Below are 25,979 nucleotides of genomic sequence, written 5' to 3' on the forward strand. Positions count from 1 at the left end.
ATACAATTGGTTTTCTTTGAATGGAAAAACTGATAAAAATGTTTAATGGTAAAAGTTTACCATGTTTTGTTGCTGTCTTTAACTGCTGTCAGATTGAGTGATGAATGATTTTGAAGAAATTTGATTTGTCAGAGATTTGTGAGATCCTGTGATAACACTGAAAATTCATAGCTATAGAACTGTTGTAGAATTTTTGAATATGTAATTACTTCTTACTTCTGTGTGGCATAGATCACTCAATTGTACAACTGATTACATGGATTTTTTTTCTTTTGAAGAAATTGTAATATGATTGTAACAATGTATATATGTTGCCATTTTTATATTTTTCTAAGCAGAAAAAAGCAGCCGTACATCTTTCACTGATATGTTTTCAGTAGAAACAGAACAGTTACCTCAGGGGTATAATATTTTGTATTTGATGCCTGTGATTTTATGTGGAATTTATCTTGAGTTTTGGATGGATAGGTACTTAGAAGTTCTTCAGTTTTTGAATCTACTCATGATTTGTTTATATAAACCAATTAAACTTTCAGTTAATCCAATAACAACTTCTCAGTTGTAACTGAATGTGGTTTGAAGTTTCTCTGATATTAAACGAAAATTCTCTTGAATGAATGAATGAATGAATGCCACACAGTTTAGGGTATACTTGTTTTTGTCTTCTGAAATTTTGAACACTAATACAATAAAGTATATAGTCTTTTGGTCAAACCTGTTGGAATTAACCTTTTATCAGTCCTGGGGAGATTTCTTTTATGTAATAATAGTGGCATCTGTTTTATCTTTTAAATATTCCATATGAACAGCTGTCATTCCACTTAGCATATTGCTTGATGCACAGTTAATTTGACCTGTTGTTCACCTTTTGTTTTATCAAATTATGCTTTGATTCAATTAGTTTCATCACTAATATCTGAAGTAGTAAATAGCTTCTCTTCTTAACATTTATCAGGAATCAGTTAGGCATATGGATTTGGTGAAGTCAGCCATGAATGATAACAATGCTTTTAATTTTAAGCTCATAGAAATTAAAATGCATATGTGGTATATATGCAAACAACCATTTTAAGATATTATTATGTATGTTAGAGATAAGCAAATTATTTTATGATTGATACACACAACTGGACACAGGATGTCAGTGTGTATGGTCTATGCCTTATACCAGAAAGTAATCACTTTCATGATTTGAAGTATTATAACACATAACATATAACACACATATAACATATAACACACATAACACATAATACAATTATCATTGTAATCTGCATTTCTCTCCATTCCGCCCTTCCGTCTCCATCAGTTTCCCCTTGGATCTGTCTTGCATCTCCATACAGCCTATAATAGGTTGTATAAGGGCCCGCTACAGGTCCTCACCCCCTCTCCAATGAGCCATGGGCTCCGCCCCTGGCAAAGCCGTCCAGTTTTCAGTTTCTCCTGTTTGATATGAGTATCAAGTTATGATTATACATGGTTGGTTGTCTGAGAGGATCAGGCTGGCTCCATGAAATTGTCTCCAACTATATCCATTTTGACATCTCTGAATGCTAATCAGTCAACTTTATTTTCAAGATGAATCCCCTGTGAATTGATACATGTGCTGAGTGCCCATTAGCATATTAGCAGTTATTTTAGCTTTGTGGAAAAAAATCCTTTGGAAAGGGTCAAGTGACACCAACACCATAAAAATCATTGAGTAGACCTTTTTGAAAAGAAGGAAATTGCTAATACTCATCTTTTGAGCACCCTAGTGTTGCTGAAAATATTTAGTGCTTTGCCAGATTACGTTGGAACACTTACATACATAATATACAAATATGCACAAGATTTTAATGTCTTGGAAGTGTTTAATATTTTGTTCATGTGCAAATGATACTTACAAAAGGATGTTGTCCATTGGGAAACCTGGTACTTATTAAATATGAAGTCAGATGAGGAGTTTTCTGTTATTTTATCTTGTTTTGTTTTTGTATGTGCACCACCAGAGACCATTGAATCTGTCTCCATTGTCCCCTGGGCATAAGAGACGTAATTTTTGTATATGCAAAAAGAGATCAGGGACTTGAATAAAGTTTTTTTTTAGTTTGAAGAAGTGTTTTGCAGAAAATCATCCAGAGGTGGCACTGTTTCTCCATGATAGTGTTAGAAGTGAAACCCTTTTCTCAATATAAGTATAGCTATTATATAACATGGGTTTGTACACAATGGTAAACATACTTTGTGATTATGTTGCATTTTCACACAAGACATTAATTTAAGTTATTAAAATTTAAATTTAAATGAGGAGTGCTGGATTCATGGGGCGCTGGTGCCACATGGGAGCATATCACACTGAAAGTTTATTAAAAAGTTGCACATAGTCAAGAGTGCAAATTGTACATTTAGTTATTATGTAAGAAAAAATTTTGTTTAGGCAATAACATTGCAACATGAGCACCCTGTGGTATTTCATATATCAGTGAGATTTGTAATTTCCATCTTGTACAGTACTTGCAATAAAAAATGATTTCGTTTTCACTGTCTGATTTACATTTATTGAAATATTGGTTTGTAAATCCAGTTTGTGGACTTGTACTGATGTTTAGAAAAGATAAATGTTTTACTGAAAAGTGGCTTTATTCATTGTTTTGTACAACATGGTGCTATAGCGTAGTAATGTATATACAACAGTCACCCACATATAATAAATAGTATTTAAAATCATGTATATTTTATAGTCACAGCACCAGTACATAGTGGATGTGGAGATCCTGGTAAAAATGATAAAGCTCACAAAACACTAATGATGTCTTCTCAACTCAGTTTCTGAAATATCCACAAACACTTTTTTGTGTTTTTATTTCATCAAACATTTGAAGGGGAGATGTTTTGGTTTTAATTAAACAAGTCAAGAAAAAAATGAAGGAAAAACACTTTGTTCATTAGGAAAGTAAAAAAAAAACTAAAAACTTGCTTAAAAATTCTAAACTATCATGTTTTGGGGAAAAGGGTCTTGTTTCTGTAACATACTTCGAAACTATACAAAATATTTAAACACATTTTTGTATTTTCTTGTCATACACAAAGCTCCTTCACAGAGGTTAAGCTCTTTCTGTCATAGCTTTTATTCTGTAAGCTTGTCTTGTGAGGTAAACTTCTCAGGTCAAAGCACAGAGGACCTTCACACATGCAGCTCTATGTTGCAGCCCCAGAGTTACTGCAAGAAAGATAATCACAGTTATAGTTTGAGGAGCTTCTGCAGGGGTCACATGGAAAGCAGGGGTTCATGGGAAAAAAAGAGCACATCTTTTTTTACATATTTAAAAAAATGTCTACAAGCACCTTTCCAGTAAAGTTATTCTTGTTTTTAATTCTTTTTTTTTTTTTTGATGGTGTGAAGCGATGCTGGTGTTGGTTCGCTCTGGATTATTAATGACATATTTTCTCTTCTGTCCACTTCCTTGATGGAGTCTTGGTTTTAAGTCTCTACCTTCCCCCACTGTCTTTTTGTTCTCAAATATTCAGTCAGGTCACTTCCTTGGCTGTTTCCACCCTCTTGTCTTCGTTATTGTTCCTGTTTGGTTTCAAATATATTCAAAGAAAATTCTGTGACTTTTTTCCTCTTCTCTCCTGAAGGGGACAAGGGGGAGCGCAGGGTTTAATGGTTCTTGGGATTGGAGGATTTCCCGGCAACCGACGCTCCCTGGCAGGCTGATGTGTCACAGATTCCAGGGGTTCCCTGGTGCCCGGTGCTGCCTGTCCGGCCTGGTTCGCCAGGCTCACCTGGATCTCCAGGGGCACCATCACGCCCGTGTTTGATGATTCCGAGTACTCCAGGGAGACCTGCAACACAGTATGCAGAGAGTAGGCGTGAGCACTGTGGACTCAGGAGGGTCTGTTTTATTTAGACAAAGATTATGTTGATGCTCTGGCATACCTTGGTGGCCTTGGTCTCCTGTAGGACCTACAATTGCCTTACCAACAGGTCCTTTGTCACCTGGTTCACCAACATCACCTGGAAGTGGAACCATGCAATTAATCATCAGGTACTGTGGCTGAATGTTAGCTTGAGGTAAAACAAAGTATATAAATGGGAAAAATGATCCATCTTCCATGTTCTGAAACTGAAAAGACATTCATGGAAAAAAATCTAAGATTTTTGGACAGTGTTGACTGACAGTGTGGACTTTGTAAGACAGGAAGCACCTTGAAGAAAATGAACCTTAAAGAGTGACATAGAAATTCAGAGGATCTTACACTGTTATTGTATGTGAAATATTCTGTATGGAACATGGTAGTGATCATGTTGTTCCCAAAGACTGATTAATAACTTACCTATTTAAGCCCACACAGTGTGTGCCACAACAGAATGAAATGAGAATTAACAGAAGTAAGTACATTTAAACACCTTGGCTATAGACATAATGGTGCCTATCATATTTTTTGCCAGTGTTGATCATTTCTCTGGTTTGAATGTTTATGGAGAAAAATGGTATTATTTCACAGGTCTCTCCCTGTTTCCTTTCAAGTAGTTTGTTCAATTGCTGGTTCCATTTTTTATGGCATGTTTAAGATTACAATATAATCTAAAAATGACCAACATGGTAGAATACTGAGTATGCAAAGAGGCAATATAGGCCAAATGTTGATGCCTTTCAGACCAGAGTTGCCTTTTTGTCCCTTCATACTGGAGCCAAGAATAAAGACAGGTATCCCCAATTTGGAGCTCATCAGCTGCCACAGCAATGTACATGTATCGATAAATCTTTGTGTGCTCATACTATGAAAACTGCAAAGTCCCTGTCCTAAATATTGCGGTTATTCATGGACCTACTTTGCCAGTTCAGCTGGTCTTACCTCTGGGACCAGGGTCACCCAGGTCTCCTGGCAGCCCTCTGTAACCTGGGGGCCCACGGGCGCCTGGGTGCCCTATTGAGCCAGCAGCACCAGGTGGCCCTGGGGGCCCAGCAGGCCCAGGGCGACCCACCATGCCTGGGGCCAAGGGTCTCCTCAAGTTGGCAGCCAGTTGTGCAATTTGATCTGAGAGAGGAAGACAACAGTTTCAGGATATTCTTTCAGGATATTCTCTTGTCATATTCTTTTGCATTATAATACATCTAAGGAAGTTTTACAGTTCTGCTAAATTCTCACCACTGAGAGGATGCAGCACTTTTACATTGAGGTTAACAGTCATTTCATTGCCCATTATGTTTTATATAAAACATTAAAATCATACCATCAATCATTCCTCCACACAACTCTCTGATGTGCTGTTCACTTGCCAATTTACCCTGAAGAAGACAGGAAAAAAATTACTATAATAAATAAAATAAAAAATAAAATCTATACATGTCTGAGAATTGGATTTACAGAAGCAAAGTTAAAACAGCAATGCTTTATTCCATGTAAATGGATAGCATCATGCTTCATTAGACAGGACTGATAGTAATTGGTAGTATACATGTCCAAGGAGGTACTCACAGGAACGCCATTCTTGCCAGCAATGCCAGGTAGGCCCTGCTCGCCTTGGAAACCCATGAGTCCAGGCTTTCCAGGTGCCCCTCTGGCCCCGATCTCTCCCTGGGGTCCAGCCACTCCCTTCGGTCCCAGTTCACCCCTGCTCCCAGGCTGCATGCGAACACAGACACCAATCACAAACAGAAGTGAGCCCACACACACAGCATGCACACGCACACTCTGTTGAGCTAATTAAGCTGGATGATGAACAGTAATTTGGATTAGTCTCCAGAAACAATTGCTCATGTGACAGCATGTCTTGTGAGTGGATTGGAAAAAAAACAGCCGAACAGAAAACGAATAACAACTCTTGTGTTTATTTGTTCATGCCACACAATGGTAGATTGCGCAGAGATGTTTATTGGTTTTCTTTTATCCCCACGGAGAATTGTGTGAACAGAAGAGCACAATAGCGTCTACAGAAAGCAGAGTGCCACAACGAGGCACATCAGAGCGCTTGCAGTAATTACATTAATAGTGCAGTGAGTGCTTTGCAGTCATACTGTATTACCGCTCTCCCTTTGGGACTCTGAAAGCAGGTTAATAAACCTGAAGCAGAAATCCTTTAAAGTAATTAATCCAGTTAAACCTGGAATGTGCCCTGGAATCTCACATAATTAGTTCATGAGCTGCTGTTTGGGGCTTTTTGTGTGGAGGAGAAAGTGCTGTGAAAAGCAAATAAGAATCTCTGTATTCTTCCTTTTATTTTACATTCCAAGTACTTGATTTGCATATATTGATGAGCAGAAAGGCAATGGCCAATGGTGGCTCTGTTCCCAACACAGGCCTTTTAATTAATCAGGCAGCAAACTTAAATCAAACAAATGAATCTTAGACATACCACCTATACTGGCACCAAGTGTGAAAATCTTATTAACCAAATGCCATTGTACTGAATTCATCATTAATGGAGGCAAACTATCACATGTGACTCACCTCGCCTTTTTGTCCAACAGGACCGAATGGGCCCTAAAAACAAACACAATGAATATAGATAAAGTTCCCAACTATGCAAAAACGCACGAGAAATTATGACAACATGATTAAATTCACTGACAATGTAAAACATTCATACAAAGACGAATAGTAGGGATTGATAATGACAGAAATCCCATGATATATATATATCCCAAGATATATACAAACAATACATATATAAAAGGACACACATGAATATATAGGATAACAATGTAATTTCAAGTTCAGAATGTTATTACAATATGCTAAATTTATAGACTGAAACAACAAAAATTTGAAACAAAAAAACTCATTGTAGCTACTAAAATACATCTGGTGATGGCTCTTTATTTTCCCTTCATTTGCAGCATTTGCAATTCATTTGTCAGTTCCTTTTGGACTGCCAGATATAGACACTAAACATAATACATGTGGTCTTTGCCTTTAACGTTTCATAACAACTACTGCCTGAATTGAAACCCGCACAAACAATGACACACTTTGGATCATATAAACAGATGGGCACTCAAACATACCGGCTCTCCATTCTCTCCTGGCAGACCATCACTACCAGCAACACCCTACGTAGAAAATAAAGGGCATGATTACAGTGTTATGATGGACACATCAAAGACATAAAGAAGAAAGGAACACCGATTTCCCTCACTGGTGCTCTCCATTCCATAGCCGCAGCCCTCTCACCCATAATGATACTGCATTACAATGCTGAGAGGATTTGCTGCTCTCTCTCTCATGTAAATATTCAAATAAATATTCTTGTATCTTTGGCATTGGACTCTAAAGATGTTGAATCTGAAACAGGGGTCAGAGAATGTGCTTTTATCCTCACCATGTCTCCTTTGGGGCCGGATGCTCCAACTGGACCCTGAGAGCAAAAGAGAGAGAGAGAGGGAGAAAGAGAGAGAGAGAGAGAGAGAGAGAGGGAGAGAGAATAAATAGTGAGTGAGAGCCAGTCAGTAGGCAGTGACTTCCTTGCTGGCTCAGTGGATGGTAGGTCGTGTGAGCTGCATAAGGCAGGCTTTGTTCGGCCGCCACTCTGAACAGGAGGTAGCTGTGCTGTGAGCTCTTTGGGAAAACACAGCTTGGGTAGAGGGGGAACCACCCATTCCCACAAACAGGGGATACCTTACCCCTGTGACAAAGAGAGCACTCAAAGACGGTGGTCTCCACTGGAGGCCTCAGATGTGCTGTGTATCATCTTTCACACTAAGATGTGCTGTGTATGATCTTTATCACACTCAGATGTGCTGTGTATGATCTTTACCACACTAAGATGTGGTGTGTATGATCTTTAACACACTCAGATGTGCTGTGTATCATCTTTCACACTAAGATGTGCTGTGTATGATCTTTATCACACTCAGATGTGCTGTGTATGATCTTTACCACACTAAGATGTGCTGTGTATGAACTTTATCACACTCAGATGTGCTGTGTATGATCTTTACCACACTAAGATGTGGTGTATATGACCTTTAACACATTCAGATGTGCTCTGCATTATCTTTATCACACCCTGAAATGTGCTGTCTATGACCTTTAAAACAATTGTAGATGGGCTGTGTAGGATTTTTAACTATAATTTGAAATATGCTGTATATAATTTTTCCACCATCTAAAATGTGCGGAAGATGACTTTTATCACAATCTGAGATATATTGATTATGATTTATTCAGCATTTTTTTATTTAGAGTTTCATTTAGAGAATATATTTATTTATTTACTATATTGTTCAGTATTCATTTAAGGAATAAACCTCTTGACAATATGAGGAATCTTACATGTTGTTCTGGAATACTAAGATATCTTTGGAAAAGCCTCAGACTCATTTATTGTGTTACTTTTATTTATTTATTGAGATGCTTTTGTGCAGTTAGTCAGAGAGAGGTGTCACAGACCTTCTTTTCTGCTAGTGCTGGACTCATTAGCTGAGGTTAACATTAGGTCAGCCAAATCTTGTCCCAATATGACTCTGCAACCCCCTGTCAATGTTTACAAGCTTCCCCTGGCAGCAACAGCTGTGTTACTCGTGTACCCTCAGGATTCCCTGCTTTGTGTTGGATCAACACAAAGCACAAACATGGCTATGATTGGCACAGGCCGTTGGGTTCAACACAAGCGGAAACTGTACTCTGATTCATGATATGGTTATGGAACTGAAGTTGCCAAATCAAAACAAGCCAGCTTGGCTGGAGTAAGCTTTGCTTGGTCACAACATCTTTACTGGTTGCTTTGGTTGCAACACCCAGGTCTCTAAGGACCAAGAAACACCATGTAAACTCAGCCTAATAGGATAATCACGTTGGCAGTGGTCACAGATAGTCAGGTCAGTGTGAATTACATGCTGGAAAAAGAATCTAATCACCTTATTTATTAGCTTGTGGACTATGACTGTGACTATGATTCCACATTCAGTCTACATCAAATACAGATCAGATAAATTGCTCATGTAAATGAAGATACTTTCTGCCATTGACAAAAATTTCAGTAATCTCCACCAACATTTTTGTCACTCAACATGGAACAGCTTGTAAACATTAGAAGAGGTTACCAATGCTATAGTGATTGCTAGCACTCTCCTTGGTGCATTTCTGTGCAAATGAGTGTAATGTGATGGGGTTGGGGGAATTGTGTACATTTTTTCACTTGTGTCCCACTCACCCTATCGCCAAACCCTCCACGGATTCCTGTTGGGCCGGGAAGGCCTGGGTCCCCCAAGGCACCTTTTGGGCCCTGCCAAACGCAAAATACACTCATCTCGTTTCCCTTTAACTTTTCTAATTTCCCTTTAACCAATGCATACAACACAACACACACATTTGAAGATTTTCTGTACCACTAAAAACCTGGGATATAATCCAAAAACCGCCGGACAATATGGGTGAATCCAGGTGACTTTAAACAATGGACAAATGCAATAAATTTTCACATCAGAACAAATACTTGCAAACCCTCAAGAACTTACTTGTGAGGAAACATTACTTCATTCTTTTAATATAATTAAAGACACTACCTAATGGTGGAAAATGAAACAGGAACCATATTTCATGAGCTTCAAAAATCAAAAATGGCATTCATCTGATCACACCTTGACATTGATATAGAGAGGGAGTTCTGTAGTTGAGGGATATACAGTTTCCAATGCAGTGACACTGAAATGTATATTCACTAATGCACAAACTGTGTCCTAGGAGCTGGAGGTGTGATAAAGAACTGGTATTTAGACACACAACTGACCTGGAAGCCCTTGACACCTTGAGCCCCAGTGTCTCCTACTGGTCCAATGCTTCCCTGTGAAAAGGAAAGCAGAGTGTCAGCATTACAGAAAAGCTGTCTAGGATGCCCTCTGTCCCCTGACCATATGTAGTCTCTCCGTGTCATCTGACCCAAGCAAATTCATCCCCCATTACAGAAGCAGCCCACCAGCAACTGTAGATACAGTATATAGTACCTACTGATGAACAGTAGATTTGTACCCCTTTATTCTCGGTACAGTGGAATTTGTGTGTATTATGTATGAGGTATGGGCTCACAGCGATCAGGCAAGATTTAATGAAATTTATTCTACGGTGACCTGCTTCCAGAACCCTATTCTGGCTCCTATACCAAGTTTTTCGAGGGGGCTCTGATCTGAAACTGAGGACAATGGCCTCTCTGTCCACCCCACATTCCTCCCAACACAACCACTGCATCAGACAGCCACTGTGACAATGGCGTCCTGTAAGCCACAGCAATATGGTGGATCAGACCCTTCTAGCTCTACTTGACATATATTAAACAGTCAATACAGATATTGGATCCTTAATTTGTTAGGGATGTTCTACATTGCAAATGCCTTTGTGCAGAGGAGTGGGAGGTGTAATTATGGATGTTTTCACATAACAGGGTACCCATATTCATGTGAAGTGTCAAAACTTTTTCCCTTCAAGGAATCATGAAGATTCAGTAAAGTAAAGAAATAGGATGAAGGGAGTTTGCCACTTGCAGATACGATATATTTCACTTAAGAAAATAATTTTCTTGGGCTCATAGGAGATGGCAGACTCCAGGAATGGCATCAGATTTCTTCTTGTTTTCCAACAGCATCCGCAGTCACATATATTGAATGGCCTTTCCAAGAACCTTTATTTAACATGCTATTTTTACTTTATTTAATGTTTTTATTTATTCCTTAACTTACCTTACAATGAACATCCCTTTAAGAGTTATGTCAATTCTTCTGAGACATCAGGAAACAGGAGTACCCAATTTTGATTCCATGTGCCATTTGCAGGATATACACTGGATATGACTACAGTTATTATAAGGTTGAGTCTAAGGAATTCTAACAGTCAAGTAATGAACACCCCTTAACCTGTATGTGAATGGCAAAGGAGATGGTACTGAAGAGGATACTAACTCAGCACTTGAACAAGTACTTACTGCTATTCCTCTGGGTCCTGCCTCCCCTCTCTCTCCTGGAATACCAATTTCACCCTGTGGGAGGAGTTAAAAAAGCAACCGAGATCAGCTAATGACCAATAGCAGTCAGGTAACAGTGTTATGTAGCTGTAGCATGTAGTACATGTAGTTGTAGTTGTAGCAGGCAGAGGCTAATCAAGCCACTTTGAAACTGTGCACTGTGTATGCCAGGTACACCACAAAATAAATTAATATTGAGTATGACTCAATCACAATTAAGCATTGCCAAATTCATAAGTGAAATAGCACAACTTTCGGTTTTGCCACATTAGTTTGGCACTTATCTAAGACATGAGACAACAAATAAATTGCTTAAAATATTATTTGGACCGAGTAGATCAGTCTGTACATGGTGGTGTTTATAGTATCACATGTGTCTTGTGTCTAAACCAGTGTGTCTCTTGGTCTGAATGCACCACCCATCCCGGCACCTTGCGCCAATGGAAACTAGAGCCCAATCCCAAGTTGCCACAAAAGCCCATGAGATACATACAGGAATACCTGGCTCTCCAGAGGGACCTGCTTCTCCCATCTCTCCTTGATCACCCTGGGGAGAGAGACAATGACTCATAGAATCACAGAATTGAAACAGTATCACTGCATCCAGGAAAGGAAAGCTGTCTGGCCACAGGAAGTGTCCAGAGGTAAAAGGTTCCCAACCCTGCTGTTCTTTCTGTGTAGTGCTACAGTACATCACTGTACTTTTACTATTTGAGTGCTAAAATATGAAAATGTACGTTTTTGTTTTTGATTTCATTTTATAGATTGCATTGTTTCAAAAATCTTTCCTATCTCAAGAGAGGATTTACAAGTAACTGCCACAATAATGGAAACACCAGCATACAGTGTTTTAAAAGGTGTCTGGCCACCATGAGCTGAAAAAACAGCTTCAATGCACTTTGGCGTAGATTCTACATGTGTCTGGACCTCTGAGGAAGTCCATCATTTGGTGTGTTGTTGATGGTGGTGGGAAACTGGGTTGGGTTGAGAGCTGGTGACTGTGATGGCCATGGCATATGATGTACATAATTTCATGGCCCTAAGATCATTCAGTGGCCATTCATGCCCTGTGAATAGGAGGATTTTCAACCTGGAAGACACCATTCCCATCAGGATAGAAATGCTTCACCACAGGATGAGTTTGATTGCTGAGAATAGCTTTGTGGTCAGCATTTTTTGGGGTTGAGTGGACTTAGAACATGCCAGATTTTTGAACCAATGCATGGGTATCATGGTCAAGGAGTATGTGCCTTCATCCACTGTTACCCCTAGCTGATGATACCTTTCCCTCAGACTTCTAAGCCAACATCACCTTAGCCACTTTTCCTTGTGAGACATCATAAAGGTGAGCAGTGTTCATCACTGAAGCCCCTGTCAAATGTGCCAACAATCACCCCTCTCTCTAAGTCACTGAGATCTCTTCTTCTAGACATGATAGCCAAAATAATGGACAACTGGGCCAGTCCAATATTTTTATATGTCACCCTAAGCATGAAGAGATGTTAATTTCTTAATTAAATCAGGATCTACACCTGTGTGGAAGCATCTGCTTTCAATATACGTATCCCTTATTCACTCAGGTGTTTCCTTTTTTCAGTTACCTGTGTTAATTCCTAGCACTTGATTCTTAAAGGATCGCACCCACTTTTTTATAATGAGACCTTGTAGATGGCCTTTATCATTACTGACAATATAACTTTGTTGTCTGTTGTTACATATACATTATTAATTAAAAATAATAAAAATCATTAACATACTTAAAAGACTAGAAGCTGGAACAGTACTCACAATCATTCCTTTAGCTCCTTTGCTGCCAGCCTTTCCTTGCAAACCCTGTAAAATTAAAATAAACAGAACATGATTTTGGACTGTGTCTGATGTAAGTATATGAGGATATATGTAGAAAAATATGAAATGAAATCATTAGAACAGGCACGGAGACATTGGTGATACATTCTCCAAAAGTTTTGTGAACGTGCCCTTATTGGGGATGTTGGGGATGTTACATGGGAGGACTATCATAGCTTTGAACCCAAAGGTACACCCCTATGCTTTGAACATACAGCCTGCTTTGCCAAAAAACATGTGTTGTGAATACAAATGCTGTGAGACACTCACAGGAAGTCCATTAGGACCCTTCTCCCCAGGTACCCCAGGACGACCAGCATCACCCTGCCAATAGCAAGAAAAACTGTCAATATTACATCAGCAATTTTTGCTGTGGACAACAGTACCACATTTTCAGAGGCAAAAGCACAGGGGACCTGTCACTTACTTTCTCCCCATCTAAGCCTGGTGTGCCATCTTTCCCATCCCTGCCAGGTATGCCCTGCAGAAAAACAGAGAAGACACTTCATTGTGTGCCTCACAGGTACCAAGTTAAAAATTGGGCCACAGTTCACATTCCCACAGGCACTCACAGGCTCCCCTTTGGGTCCGGGTCCCCCAGGAGCCCCTTTGGGACCGATCTTGCCCTATAAAGGAAAAACGTTTATAAGTTAGGATCCATCCAACGAAAATGGTATCATTGAAAGTAGTGTGTAAAAAAATCTAATTCAACCAGGCCGTGATGTGAGTTCTACTGAACCACTGACCTGGATACACTGTAGTGAGTGCTAGTTTAATAACATATGCACTTGTATGTAAAGAGAAATTCTTCTTTTTTCACTCACAATCTCCCCCTTTGGCCCATTGAATCCCTGTGGTCCTTTTTCTCCAGCGTCACCCTGGAATTATCAGAGGTTACACACATATCTTTTTATTGTTGGGAGCCATGTAACCCTAACCATACTGCAATCCTGATTTGGCTTATAGACCTTATATTATTTATGGTTTACATATGTACACACTTAAATGCATATATAGGCTCATTGAAATTGTAGTAGTAGTAATTTTTAATTCAGTTCATTACAAGAAGTTTGATGTGTTTATGTCAATAGTTATTTGATTATCTTTATTTTTAAAGATATAAGTGTGAGGTAGGCAATATTTTCCTGAAAAACCTGAGTATGTAAATAAATGCTGTAATCTATGTAATTGCTACTCATACAGTTTAATGCACATTGTTTTAACATTATGTGCCAAAAACAAATGATGGAAACATCATGACTTTTAGCTGCATTTCACTGCACTGTACATTGTACCTTGGAAAGTGACAAATGAAACTTTGAACTTGAAACTTTGAACTATAATGAATGATGTGTTGGTTAAGTCATGATATGAGATTTGAAATGACAATGAAAAATGGCAAATGGGATAGACTGTTACTATAAATACCAGATGAGGTTTCGCGCTCAATAGACATAAGAATTCAACTCTTCAGTTATTCTCCATCAGTGTCTGTGTGTGTGTCTCCTGACACCTTGTCATTCACTCACTGTTTTCCCAATGACACCAGCAATGCCAGGCTTGCCACGGAACCCAGGTAAACCCTGGATGAAGAAGGTGAGAGAGAGAAGGGATGAACAAAACAAACACACGTTCATACCATCCCACTTTCCTAACTGTATGTTGTCAGCAAAAGTAGCGGCAAATCTTTTACAGGCCGTACTCATTTGTAGATTACTAGAGTGACTAAACACTACTTACATCAAGTTCAGCTGCAAGTAGTGTACCACTGCAAAGGATGCTAAGTATTGGATAAAATATTGATTGGTGGATTAAGTGATTGATTCCATGCTGGATTAATTTCTCTGTGCAAACAGCTGTGTTAACATGTGAAGAATATTACAATTTTTTTTGGTTTATATTTTATTTTATGGTTTATTTATGGTTCATTTATAGTTGTAAAATCTGAGACAGCCCTTAGAGTTCTCCACAACGGAGATGGAAATGACTGTGTGCTCACTCTCCTTGTGGTATGACAGATGGCTAAGTCTGATACTCACTCTGTCTCCCACTGCACCCATTGGACCCTGCAGTCCCCTCAAACCTCGAGGGCCCTGCAAAGCAACCACATCACCGTCTGTTAAATACTGGATCAGACACCTCATAGATGCTTGGTCACAACAAAAAGGTAAGATCAAGTAGCTGGATCTCGGTTGGCTCACAGGCAATGTATAGAGACTGCCAGACACACCAGCCTTTGATTTAGTCTTTGATTAATTGTATACTAGAAATTATTACAATCTTCACCTCTGCGAGTGCTATATGCCATAATCATGACAGCTTCCTGATAGTCAGGGCAGCAATAGTACATTTTTAGAGTCATTCAGTTCCATGTGTGCGGTCAGTGTGTAGCTTTATCTGTCTAGACTACAGAGATACATCCCTGAGCAAAGTAAATGGCACTCAGTAGTCTACAGGAGCCTTCAGTGCTTTGCATGTCTGCAATCAATTTCATTTCAACAGTGCTGCAGTGTATGTTGTTTGAAATACCCACCTGGAGGCCGACAGTGCCGGGAATGCCAGGTGGTCCAGGTGGCCCAGGGTCACCCTGTAAGAAGACAAAGGGAGAATAAAGCATGTGTTCTGACACTCAGAGCATGGCAGAGGCTCTCCCTCGCTAAACACAGACTCCGGTCTCACTGGAAGACCTCACCCGTTCCAACTGATCCAGCGATCATATCTCAACAACAGTGTTGCATTGTCTCCTTATTCTCACTGTCCAGGATGTGAGACACTAAAATAGAGCCGTGAATGACAGCTCCCATGAACGGTGCTCTGGTAGAGGTAGCGGTTATGATGACACTGTCACACCATCTGCCCAGGGAAAGCTTTAACGTGTTTAGAGGCAATCTGAGCTGTTTACTCTCACCTTCTCTCCATCTTTCCCAGGTTCTCCCTTGTCCCCTTTGTGGCCAGTGTGACCCTGAGATAAAGACAGGAACATTGTGAGTCTTCCACAACATGAATGCTTCAGATGGGATATAAACACACGATGGTATTTAAGACATGCAAAACCTGATAAGTGCATAGCAATTGGAGCAGAGCACTTAAAAGTGATGAAAAGCCCCATCACCTTGAATCCTGGCATTCCAGGAGCGCCAGGAGGACCTGGAGGACAGATGGCAGGACACTGTTGGGTGACAGAAGAGAGCAGAAAATATCAAGCACAACACAGAGCCAGGGGCAAAACCAGATATACAAAATCACATTTTGTATATCTGTATATCAGCAAGACTTCACATGGTTGTTATAAGAAGCAGTGTATCCTTGTGTTAAGAGGTGGACATCAAGGTAGATAGAGGACAGTTATGTTTATGCATGGTTTGCGTTTCCTCAAAAACATTTTTTTGTGTACAAAACCCTTTTGTTGGTTTTGTAGCACTGTTTCTGTAGCACTACTTTGTCTATTTAAAGTTATTAAAAATTCCCTTGACAGTTATTGATTGCAACTCAACAAGCCCCGAGGACAAGATCCATCATAGTGACCGAGCCTCTCTTCAAAGATGCTGCTCTTTGAAAGTTCTTGGCTGGGAAAAAAAACCTCCTGAAATCATTAATATGGACTCCCGTTATTGTAAACTGGTGGAATCGGGGGAACCTACCACGACATCTCCACTGCCATCTGGGAAGACTCCAGGTAGACCCTTAGAAAAACAGGAAAGGTGTAAACACAATGAGCATGCATGGTCTCCGATTCACACCGCTGTTACACTGCAGACAGCTGTGTGCTGCTTTGTATTTCCGGCCAAATCAGGGACAAAATTGCTTGACAAGCGAAAATTCATTTCAACATCATGAAGTTTGTAATGCCTTCTTTAAGAGCCAATATTAATGAGTGCTTTATTTTGTTTTCCATGTATTATGTATGTATATGTTGTGTTTCTGCCCCCAAAAAATTTAAACCAACCTTTCAGCACATATTTAAAAATATCGCCTGCACATGTCACATGTCTGCTACCTGATAAATAATGATAATAACAGCCATAGTAATGTTATTGATAACATTGCCAACTCTGTTGCTTTTAGCCCTGAACTCAATTGCCTTTCCACTATCGCTGGAGAGTGCTCTGGCTGCTGTGCTTCATCCAGGTGGTTGCTGCACACTGGGAGCACTTGAGTCATCCCTGCCATTATGATAAAGTACACTGTGATTCCTGAAAGGGACAACAGCTACTACATGAATGCAATGAATCATCATTAAAATAATGCTACTACAGTTATTTCTACTGATATTGTTGCTGTTGCTTCTGCTACACCTACCAATAAAGCTATAATTCCATAATTGTAGAACTGTAAAGGTGCAACTGTGAGACTGAATTGATAGTTGAGCAGGTACCTCTGTCAGTTAAAAAGGTGTAATGCAAAAAAAAAAAAAAAAATTTCAAATTTCAAAGCCATTCAATTGTTCAAGTCTTTTTTTCTAAATTCTAACAAAGAAAAATATCTTACATTAGTTTCACTCGCTTTTCTTCACTTGACATTATTTGCCTGACTGACTTATTGAGAGAGATATTTACTTCTTTGAACAACAGCAGTGCCCCACTTGGTTATCAATTCTGCAAGCTTGTGGTTACAAACCTAGTTCCTTCATCATTACACCTAACTTCCAGTTACTTCAACATAAATGCAAAAACAGTACTCTAAAGGATTCTGACCTCTTCTACAATAACATAAGAGCCGGTACATTCTGGCTACTGGGCCTTTTTGCACATTTTATTAGCGAAGCCTGTTTTATTCACACCAAAATTAATTAAATGTAATCACTGAGGAATATATCATGAACCTGATGTGGTTTGTATGACACTCTTCAGCTGCTTTCACCTATTGCTGTGGTTATACTCCATTTCCACTGGGTGGCAGCAGCTCAGTGAAATAATTAATGTGAAGAACTGTGAAGAATGTGAAGAAGTGGCATTTCATTCCAAAATTCACATACAAACAGCTTCACAGGATTGAAGAACCAAGTCTTGTCAACTTCCTTTTTAGACATATCAAGGAGTTGATTCTGAGGTAAGTCACATCTTTAGCAAATGTCTAAACATTCACAGACATGTCTTAAGCCAGGACTGCAGACAACTTCAGTACTTACTGGGGGTCCATCAGGCCCTGGGGGGCCAGGAAGTCCTGGAGGACCCTCCAGACCCTGAAAGGAAAAGAAATTGATGTAAAAATATAATTGTAGAATAACACACTCACTTCACATGAGTAAAGTGCTGCTCCAGGCTGCATCACTAAAACCTCTATATGAACGCTCTGTGTCTGATTTCTTGTAATAACAAATGAACTGTGCAATTTATGTATTAGAATAGTTTTGATGTCATTTTGTTTTACTGTATACACTGATACAATATCTAACACTATCTGTAATTTATGCTGTCCTAACACATAAAGGAGCCCGTCTGTCACATAACCCATTAATAACTGTAATTAACAATGAAAAAGATGTTTATGATCTTAAACATTTCATAACGCCCTCCCCATACACTCCACTGTCTGGAGAACAAAAATAAAACGCAATCAAAGCAGATTCCTTCTTCTTGAATGTTTCATCACACCTCTGATTAAAGGTTTAGATGAACTCGTGGATGACTGATCGCTCGAATTGCATCTCATCAGTGTGATCCTTTTGAACATTCACTTTTAACCCCTCTTCAGCTCAATCCACACAGCTGGGAAAATCTTAGGAAGACAAGGTCACCTGTAGTCGTTATTATCAACCAGCACCTGCAACTCTAATTTACATTTTTCTTGTTTGCAGGCTGAAATTAAAAAAAAAAATCTTTGCCCAGTGCTTGTGTCACTCACCACTGGCCCTTGTGGCCCTAATCCTCCTTGCAGCCCATTGGCTCCCGGTGGCCCCTAGAGAGAACAAAGATGAAGTGTGCACACACACACATGCAGGCATGCACACACACAGAGTTAACACAAATCCCTTTATTTTAACACACACTGACAGGATATATGAGTTGTTATATTGCATACAATATCCTACTCAAATGAACATAATAGAATAGAACACTTTAAGGTCCATTAAATATTTCACACAAAGGTTCCTTCAGCTCATTGACTTGCAAGAAAAGACATAAACATCATGAAATACTACAAATACAGGCACATACAACAAACAATATGAATTACATATTACAATTACAATTACATTACATCCTGATGACCAGGAACATAACATCGACATGAAAAAATAGTATAACACCAATATCCTGGCACATCTTGGCCTCATTCCTTTATTTGGAATTGAGATAGCAGATGGAGATTTTTATCCTTCCTTGTGGTGATATAAAATTGTGCATTTGAAGAAAAACTGCAGATGTTACTCTTTACTTACTGGAGCTCCTGGTCTCCCCCTGCCCTAAGGAAGACAGTGGAAGGCATATTAAGACATCATCAAAAATACACAATACTTGATGCATGGTTACTCTGTGTGGCTCAGTTTATCAGTTGTGATTTTGTAGTGGTATAACTGTACATTAATTGTTCTGATATGTGCAGATCAAAACCTGTCAGAGTAATTTTTGTCCATGACTGTATGTACATGGAAGTGAAAGCAGAAGTCCAGGTAGTTTTTTTGTGCTGGTGCAGTATTTATTTGATCATATGTGCAGCGATAGCACATCTGAGTGAAAATGTAAGACACATGAAGGCAATTAGGAGGTATAATACTTACAGGAGGTCCCCCTGGGCCAGGTGGTCCAGCTTCCCCCTGGAAAAACCACAAAGCAAAGCATTTCCCAGTGTGATCTCACTGAAATGAAGAACACTCCCTTTATCTCATACATATGAACATCTTAAGCTAAAACTGGAGCAGGAGTTTAAACCTATCAAGAGACTACTGTATCTGACAATTCTGTAAGAAAAACAGATGCTCAGTTACTCAGCTAATGCAATGTGACAACATTGTAAGCTTGCTGCCATTTTACTTATGTGCTTTTATGTAACAGCAACGTAGATGTAACATTGCATGTTAGAACTGTAAAGGTGGCAAATGGCAAAGCTGATGTGAGAGAAGTTTCGGTCAACTAAAATGTTTCCTTTGTTGCACACTGCTGTGATGACCTGGCATGACCCATGAGAGGCACACCAGAATGGAAGGGCAGCATTACTCCCCCTGCTTCAGCTGTGTTTGCAGGGTTTGTGTGTAAACAGGGACCAGCAATACAGTTTAGCATAACAGTGCCACAGAATGCCCAGTTAATCTCCTCCTGCATAAACTGAAGAGATGTAAACTTGGAGATGTACAGCAAACAATTTCCACCTTCAGTTTGTTAGGAGGATATGTGCTGAAGATTGTTCATTCTTTTTTACTTAACTATGGGTTCACTTATTGTTTGGAAAACCTTTCTTTTTCTCTCTTTGGTTTTAACCCTCTTTAAAGCATAAACAGAGATTTAAAAATGGCTGAAAAACCATTTTACAAATGAAATAATGGTTAGGATATCTACATAGTATATTTTTATGAAAATTTATTAATACATTTTCTTTTGAAGAAAACACTTGCTAATAGGCACATTTTCTTCAGAGTACAAAGATGTAAAGCAAATGAGTTAAAGTGGCTGCTGCTGCATTCTAAAAGTAACTTCACCACATCAAAATATAATACTGTTCTAACACTTTAATCCTTACTATGGTAGGTAACCATATTGAGAAGCCCTGTATTTGCTTTAGTGACTAAGAATGTGTTATCTGAAATCATTTTTTGGATTTATAACCTTCATGAAACCCCAAAATGCATTGCTCCACCTCTCTGTAAAGTAGAGAACTATATATTCTGATTGACATGCATGTCACACTTTACAGCAGGCAGCAAAATGTAGTCTTATACTGCACTGCAGCCCTGCTCAGTTGTTTCAGAAACAGGACAAATACATTCAGTGGCCTTTCAACCTCATACCATTAGTGTCCGGCTGCCCCCTAGCACATATTATGAGCCAATCACTTTATGGAACATTTCATTTACAGAGTAATCATAAGGTCAGGTAGCCACCCATTTCTTGATGAATTTGACCCACAATTTTATATCGGAACACGGAGGAATAATCATTGAAACAGCAATCATCTAGGCCTAATGCTGAGTAGGCATTCTACATATAGTTAGACTCAATAAAGCATTACCCCACCAATTAATGAAAAATGCATGCATTGCAAAGAACAAGCAGTTTGTTTGTTCTGCTAGACCAAGCCTATAATCAATGCTACATGGTTCAGTCCATGTTTAGATCACTGACCTGTACATAGACTCACGTTTGTCCTTAACTGTACCGTAACTGTCAGATACTTTTAGAACATTCACATATTTATGCTGGAACATGTACTGATACTCTTGAATTTTCTAAGAACATGTATACCCTGACTATAGACTGCAGTACATGAGAGCAACATAAGTGAACTGTACACTTAGAGGAGCTATTTATTTCAGTAACATTAAACCAATTGGCATTTAATGTAGTGCAAATGTTTGTATGTTTACACCAACTGTTTGACTATCATTGTAATGTAACAGAGATGCTTACAGATTTTAAGACAGTGTATATTGTACAGCATTCATAGAACACAGCTAAGACTTTTTCTTCAGATGATCCAGTAACACTCTACATAGCCTGACGTGTTAACATGCCACCCTATCACAATACCTCAATAGTCTCATCATTATAAAAGTTCATCTACATCAAAGCTGGGTCAAAATGTTTCAGTTCTCCTCAGGGGTGCACTGAGAAAATGTGCACATTCCACAGAGGATTAAGACATCTGCAGCCACTGCTAACTAAATCCAATTTAAGGGGTCCAATCCCTAATTAAGAGCATTCCCACCAAGAATTGGCACCTATGCAACAAATCCAGACCGACAATCAGGCACGAACAGCACTGTGGCCTGTGAACTTAGAGTCTCCTAATCTCCTCCAATATTTGTCACAGCTGCTGAAAGTTCACAAACTGCTTTCTGCTTTAATGGGACCTTACTTTGGGAGTCACACTTCAAAGTCTTCGCACCATAGTGCAAAAAACAATAACACATAAACGCAAACCAAGCAGTTTATGTGCATTTATCAGTATAATGTGTGTGTATGTGTGTGTGAAAGGCAGCATTAAATACATCCTTTTCTGATGTAATCACAGTGTTTCAATAAATACAAACAGATATATTTGTGTCCACATTTGACACAGTGGTGTGGGTACAATGGTTGTTGAAAAGGCAGGTTTTTGAAAGGATTGTTTGACACTCACTCTTTCTCCTGGTGGCCCATCCTTCCCTGCTGGGCCATCCGGACCAGTCAGACCCTTGAGAAAATAAACATGAAGGTTGTGAAGTCTCCTGCAGCGGTCATGCCACAGCAATGGTGGCAAAGGTGGTGCAAAAGGGCATACCTACCGCTGGATCCATCACTAGGTTTTAATTCAGTTACAGACAAATGTTGATTGATTCCAGGGGTCAGTACCCTTTAAATCTACATTTATGATTTCAGGAAAATAGCAACATATATATTCTTGCAATATGTATAATTTAGTCCATATGAAAGGGTGCTTGTTTGATTGTTTCTTTTTCTAAGCCTGGGTTTTCCCTGAAGGAAGTACATGGGAATTTTTCCATGAGTTTGGACATGGGGTAACAACAGCACAATTCACACAACAGGAGCAAACATGTATGCTTGTGTTCAAATAGCCTTTCACCCATTGGTCATTGAGTTTGATGGAACGCTACACTGTGAGACCCCACATGTGCCTTAAAGCTTCAGTAAAGACTGGGTATCTATTTAGAAAAACAAAAATGCAGTAGCTAATTACTTACATCCACTCCAGGCAGACCAGGTAATCCTGGGCTTCCTGCTGTTCCAGGCTCCCCTGCTTTTCCTTTAGGTCCCTAGAACAGAATAAAAGCAGTAAATTGCATGCAAAGACAACTGAAATTCAAATTAATTGGCTTTTGAATTAATTGGATAGTGTGGATCAATGGCTAACATTGCTTTTTCACAAACATCCTGTAAATTCAAGCATTTGCACATTGTAAGATAACAGCAGTATGATTATCCAAAAATCAGTGAAAATACTCACAGGTTTGCCAGGAATTCCAGGTGGACCCGGTTTACCCTGTGAATCAAAAAGAGGTTTATATCTGATTGTATTTTCTTGTACAGTGACACTGTACTTACTAAAACATAATATTAAATGGCTCAAAAAAACTGTGATATATATTATGATCCAGTGCCAAATGACGGGCCCAAAAACATATAGTTCAGTGGCATCCACAGAAATACAGACATACTTCCATCTCGATCCTCTGTTTAGATCAGCAAGCAAATAATTGGGAAAAGAAATTTGAGCTATTGCAAAAAACCTCACACAGATAAAGGTTTGGTTGGCTCATATCTTAAATGCTTGTGTATCAAATACAGGAAATCTCATTAAAATACTACTCATGTCAAGGTAGGCAATGGGTAAAAACAAACAAAACTGACTGGGATCCCCTCCTGAGTGACCACATGTTTGAAACCACTAGTCATCAAAGAGGATTCAAGGGGGGGGGGGGGGGGGGGTTGATGGGGTCAGTAATTTTGGATTGGGCAAACTGTATGAATGAGCCTACTGTAAGCACAGGCAGTCAAGCTATGGTGAAAGAGAACTCAGTGAAACTGAATTATATAAAATGGTCGGTCATTTTGAAAATGTGCATATGTTAAAGAAAATCTGTTTTTTATAATTGACCAGATGTGTTTGCTCTTGTAGATATCCTTTGAAATCTACAGTCATTGGGGCATGATTGTCTGGACGTAACTTCCTGCTTAAAGAGGAAAGAGATGAGAATAATGTTTGGGTAAGATTTTTTTTTGTTTATCAGCTTGTCTTTGCATTTGACTTTGATTGGTCCTGCCACTCCTTGTGACGCATCTTGGCCAATCAAAGGCAAAAGCATTTGAGAAGTCTTCAGTGTAAAAGAAAAAAAAAAACTTGCCCATTATGATGTAGTGAGATCTGGGGGAGGAGTCAAGTGAATAAAATTGGATCACCAAGGTGTGCTCTCTCCAAAACTAATGTGTGGAATACAGGTTAATTTCTCTGGGACAGAAAATAACTACAGACTTGATTGGATTAATAGCTGGATAATGCCTATTTATTACCTTTTTTGAAACATGTTCACTGAATTAAGGTTGTTTTTTATTTTTCTGTAATCCAGACTTGGATATGGATTATTAATCAAATACAGACATTCCTTTTTTTGCTGTTTACTTGTATGCTTCACTGTTATCATAACCATACAATTTTACCATTCTGCTAAAAATAATAAAACGTGTGTCAACTATTTACAGTAAGTCCTGTTTTGTAAATACTGCAATACAAGATATAGGAAAGTAATATATAACATTTCTGCATGACTGCAGGGGAAAAATGCAATATAACCTGCGGTTAAAATGTAAGATTGATGTAAAAACGGGCCTAATCTTTATCATCACCATGATCATCCTAGGCCAGTTTTGCATTTCCTCTTCAATATCCATGAAACTATGCCGTAACTCACATCAATGCCATCCTTCCCTGGGGGTCCCGAAGGTCCTGGCAGGCCAGGTGGTCCTCGAGGGCCGGCTCTCTGTCAAACATAAATACCATAAATCACAAAGTAACACTTATTTAAAAGAAATACGTATGTAAGTATATAATTGCTCACTTTCACTTTTGAACCTGCCATGGTAGTATATTTATAAAATCGTTAGCTGTACAAGCCCAGCGCAATATCTGTGTAATTGAATCCCTCTAAATCATTGCATTTTCCTGTGATATGATGACTGAATATAATCAATAAATCTAACTGAATATCCATTCACAGTTTCAGAAAGTTATGGATAGCCGTGTAGCTGTTAATAACAATAATCGTATTGTTGTATAAAAAATAAATACGGTGTTCAAAAATGGTGTTCCCTCGAACTATTACGCGTCAACATGGATAGCAGAAAACGTCTTAAGAAAACCCATGACCGTTACGTTTTTTTCCTTTTGATGAAATAACGCACTATTAAAATAAATAAACAAAGTAAAACAAGTGGGAAACAAGTTAAAACTATACGCTGATAGTGAGACAGTGGATGAAACAGTGATATATCTTGTGCACACTGACACCACAATGGCCGAAATTACGCATTGGGAATAACTGGCAAAACCGGGCAGGTGAATAGTTAGGAGGCGAATTAAACGAAATAGCATATGTATTGTTTTATTTTACAGAGCCATTTCTTTTGAACAAAGCCCGTGTCCTATGTGGAGGAACGGGCTCCTATGATCCTTACGGCTTCTCAGGAGCGCGGCTGAGGGAACAAAGGTGTCATTGTGCAGAGGCCACTGATCCCTTGAGAAGCAGACTGCATTCCTCAGTTGGAGGGCAAACATAACCCTCACTTCATAAAGCTATTTCAGGAAATTTAAAAAATCATAAAAGATAGTAAGATTTCCAAGCAATTTCACGCCACAAAAGAGCTGTTGTACAAATCACCATTAGAAGTACGTCGAACACCGTGCTCTTTCAAAAGCTTTGTAGTGTTTTGTATATCGTGGAAAACTAATTCAGATTGTCCATACTAAACTGAATTAAATGATCGATGAAGTATGTTACCTAATTCATGACCCCAGTTTATGCACGAGTTTGCATTCTGGTGATTACCCAAACAATATTTACGCTCCATATTATCCAAGAATCAAACGTTACTGCAACGCGTTCAACTTTAAAAGTACAATGATGATATGTCTTTATTAAAACTAGTTGGCACTTAAATGCATACAGTGAGATCAACCAAGGTCCCACCAACCGGAACCAACAACAAATTATTTAAGGAATTAAATAGCCATTATCTTTCCAATGCCAGTAACATTCCAATCTCAACACTTCGCTTAAAGTGTCCAATAATACTACACGTTTCCTTTTTTACCCAGTTGTAGGTTATGATAATGGTCACCAAGCCTTACCTGGGCTAGAGATGATGTCAAAAGCTGGCAGAGGAAGAGTAGTCCAAGAGCTGAGAACGTAGCCATGGCTTGCGCTCCTCTCTCGGCTCCGATTTTCAGTTAAATCGGCTACCCCGTACCCGTTCCTTCTCGCTCACGCTCCCCCCGGCTTGTGATGGACAGTTCCTTCACCTTGCAGCGCAGAGCTGCC

The 25,979-nt window shown here is 39.1% G+C and overlaps 1 protein-coding gene across 1 annotated transcript; it reads right to left on the bottom strand.

Annotated features, from left to right (window-relative positions):
• Positions 1 to 3,255: 3,255 nt before the first annotated feature.
• Positions 3,256 to 25,979, bottom strand: col9a3 (collagen, type IX, alpha 3). The gene is made up of 32 exons (XM_036533634.1): positions 25,790 to 25,979; positions 24,354 to 24,422; positions 22,892 to 22,927; positions 22,629 to 22,700; positions 22,067 to 22,120; positions 19,512 to 19,547; positions 19,173 to 19,196; positions 18,635 to 18,688; positions 17,919 to 17,972; positions 16,432 to 16,473; positions 15,903 to 15,959; positions 15,699 to 15,752; positions 15,324 to 15,377; positions 14,830 to 14,883; positions 14,320 to 14,373; positions 13,615 to 13,668; positions 13,363 to 13,416; positions 13,218 to 13,271; positions 13,061 to 13,114; positions 12,731 to 12,775; positions 11,436 to 11,489; positions 10,904 to 10,957; positions 9,719 to 9,772; positions 9,143 to 9,214; positions 7,310 to 7,345; positions 6,996 to 7,040; positions 6,439 to 6,471; positions 5,467 to 5,613; positions 5,222 to 5,276; positions 4,843 to 5,025; positions 3,923 to 4,000; positions 3,256 to 3,828 (listed from the first exon to the last, which is right to left on the bottom strand). The coding sequence occupies exons 1-32, from the start codon at positions 25,853 to 25,855 to the stop codon at positions 3,644 to 3,646; spliced, it is 2,037 nt and encodes a 678-aa protein (XP_036389527.1). The 5' UTR covers positions 25,856 to 25,979; the 3' UTR covers positions 3,256 to 3,643.

The sequence above is a fragment of the Megalops cyprinoides genome, chromosome 7, assembly GCF_013368585.1.
Source record: "Megalops cyprinoides isolate fMegCyp1 chromosome 7, fMegCyp1.pri, whole genome shotgun sequence".
Classification (NCBI taxonomy): domain Eukaryota; kingdom Metazoa; phylum Chordata; class Actinopteri; order Elopiformes; family Megalopidae; genus Megalops; species Megalops cyprinoides.